Source organism: Bison bison, unplaced genomic scaffold (genome assembly GCF_000754665.1).
Source record: "Bison bison bison isolate TAMUID 2011002044 unplaced genomic scaffold, Bison_UMD1.0 scf7180017864213, whole genome shotgun sequence".
Taxonomy (NCBI): domain Eukaryota; kingdom Metazoa; phylum Chordata; class Mammalia; order Artiodactyla; family Bovidae; genus Bison; species Bison bison.
In genome coordinates this window covers 6,589,202-6,591,947 of record NW_011494785.1, presented here as the reverse complement: position 1 = coordinate 6,591,947, position 2,746 = coordinate 6,589,202, and the positions used below count along the sequence as shown (strand labels likewise).

The window sequence follows — 2,746 nt, the reverse complement described above, 5'->3', positions numbered from 1 at the left end:
GAGAGTCCGCGCTCTGGTCTCACACTCGGAGGGCGCCAACCACACGCTGCTGCGCTTCTCGGCCGGAGACGTCGTCGAGGTGCTGGTGCCCGAAGCCCAGAACGGCTGGCTCTATGGCAAGCTGGAGGGCTCATCCTCGTGAGTGGGAGCCCCGGGGCGCAGGGTGGGTTGGAAGGAGGACTGGATGGCCTGGGTTCCAGCTCCGAGTCTTCCAGGATAGCAGCTGTCCCTGAGGCCTCGGACAGCTCTCCCCTTTTCCCATCCTTCTCCTCGTCCCACCCTATTTTCCTCATCCCTTCTGGCAGGGAAGGAAGAACCTCTTTACCAAGTTCAGGGTGGTGGCCCTTGAGAGGATGGTAGAGGATGGGGAAGGGAAAGGTTCTCTCACAAATGGGAACACTACGAAACCTTACTGCTTGAGCACCCACCATGCACCTCAAAGTGAGCCAAGCTCTGAGAAGAGACTGGACAGAGAGGTGGGCCAGGTGCAGGGGAGATGCTGGGACCTTGCAAGCTGAGTGTGCTCACTCCCTCGCAGTCAGGCACGGGGGAAATCCTTAGAGAACATAAACGGGGGCTGCTTTTGACACCAGGCAGTAGAAAAGGGAGAGGCGGGGGAGTACACTGCAGTCGCTGCAAGCCTGGAGGAGAGCAGGGACCACTCTTTCTGCCAGAGAAAAGAGGGAAGGTGGGAGCTCGCTGCAGCCACAGTGCCTTCCCCCCAGGGCTTTACGGGCAAGAGACTGTGTGGTGCTCAGGCCCACTCATGCTAAGGAGAGAGGAATGAGTGAGGATAAGAGGGGATGAATGAATGGAACATCCACAGAGGAGTCAGCAGGTGCACGTGAGGGTGCTCACCGGGTGGGTTAGTAGGTGGTTACTGGATGAGGATGTTGTAGGCAGGCGGATGCTTGTTCCTATGAGCAGATGGGCAGATACAGGGGGGCACGGAAAGATGCACAGATGGGGGGTGCACGTCTAGACTAATTGGAGAGGTGTGTGAGTGGATTGACAGAGAGGTGGGCAGTGGGCAAGTGCTGATGGATGGGTTAGTGGATTGGCGGTCCTGGGGTGGTTGCCCTCATGGATGAGTGATGCGTGGACAGCATGATTGTGTGGATAGATGGGTGGATGGCAGGTGACTGAATGGATAAGGAACAGAAGGAGGAGCCAATGGGTAGAGATGTAACCAAGAACACAGGTGGTGGGAAAGACACCTGCTTTGCAGGCCCACGTCGGAGGGCAGCAGGGTGCCACCCTGAAAGTTCCCTAAACAGGCATGTAGCCAACCTCCTGGGAAGACCTGATTATAAAACCGCCTAGAACAGTATATTAACGCATATATATGGAATTGAGAAAGATGGTAATGATGACTCTATATGCGAGACAACAAAAGAGACACAGATGTAAAGAACAGACTTTTTTTTTTTTTTTAGTTTTTGAATGTTGGTTTTTATTTATTTATTTTTTATTCAATTTTAATTTAAAAAAAATTATACATGTGTTCCCCATCCTGAACCCTCCTCCCTCCTCCCTCCCCATACCATCCCTCTGGGTCGTCCCAGTGCACCAGCCCCAAGCATCCAGCATCGTGCATTGAACCTGGACTGGCATCTCGTTTCATACATGACATTTCACATGTTTCAATGCCATTCTCCCAAATCTTCCCACCCTCTTCCTCTCCCACAGAGTCCATAAGCCTGTTCTATACATCAGTGTCTCTTTTGCTGTCTCGTATACAGGGTTATCATTACCATCTTTCTAAATTCCATATATATGCGTTAGTATACTGTATTGGTGTTTGTCCTTCTGGCTTACTTCACTCTGTATAATAGGCTCCAGTTTCATCCACCTCATTAGAACTGATTCCAATGTATTCTTTTTAATGGCTGAGTAATACTCCATTGTGTATATGTACCACAGCTTTCTTATCCATTCATCTGCTGATGGACATCTAGGTTGTTTCCATGTCCTGGCTATTATAAACAGTGCTGCGATGAACATTGGGGTACACGTGTCTCTTTCCCTTCTGGTTTCCTCAGTGTGTATGCCCAGCAGTGGGATTGCTGGATCATAAGGCAGTTCTATTTCCAGTTTTTTAAGGAATCTCCACACTGTTCTCCATAGTGGCTGTACTAGTTTGCATTCCCACCAACAGTGTAAGAGGGTTCCCTTTTCTCCACACCCTCTCCAGCATTTATTATTTGTAGACTTTTGGATCACAGCCATTCTGACTGGTGTGAAATGGTATCTCATAGTGGTTTTGATTTGCATTTCTCTGATAATGAGTGATGTTGAGCATCTTTTCATGTGTTTGTTAGCCATCTGTATGTCTTCTTTGGAGAAATGTCTATTTAGATCTTTGGCCCATTTTTTGATTGGGTCATTTATTTTTCTAGAGTTGAGCTGTAGGAGTTGCTTGTATATTTTTGAGATTAGTTGTTTGTCGGTTGCTTCATTTGCTATTATTTTCTCCCATTCTGAAGGCTGTCTTTTCACCTTTCTAATAGTTTCCTTTGATGTGCAGAAACTTAATCCCTATCAAGCTACCAACAGTATTCTTCACAGAGCTAGAACAAATAATTTCACAATTTGTATGGAAATACAAAAAACCTCGAATAGCCAAAGCGATCTTGAGAAAGAAAAATGGAACTGGAGGAATCAACCTACCTGACTTCAGGCTCTACTACAAAGCCACAGTTATCAAGACAGTATGGTACCGGCACAAAGACAGAAATATAGATCA

At 47.7% G+C, this 2,746-nt stretch overlaps 1 protein-coding gene across 1 annotated transcript in view; it reads left to right on the top strand.

Annotated features, from left to right (window-relative positions):
• Positions 1 to 2,746, top strand: part of BAIAP2L2 (BAI1-associated protein 2-like 2) — a 30,879-nt gene that overhangs the window by 24,840 nt on the left and 3,293 nt on the right. Inside the window, exon 9 of the mRNA XM_010845091.1 lies at positions 1 to 138. This exon is cut by the window's left edge and continues 21 nt beyond it. Within this exon, the coding sequence (XP_010843393.1) occupies positions 1 to 138 (138 nt within the window). The remainder of the gene's footprint in view (positions 139 to 2,746) is intronic.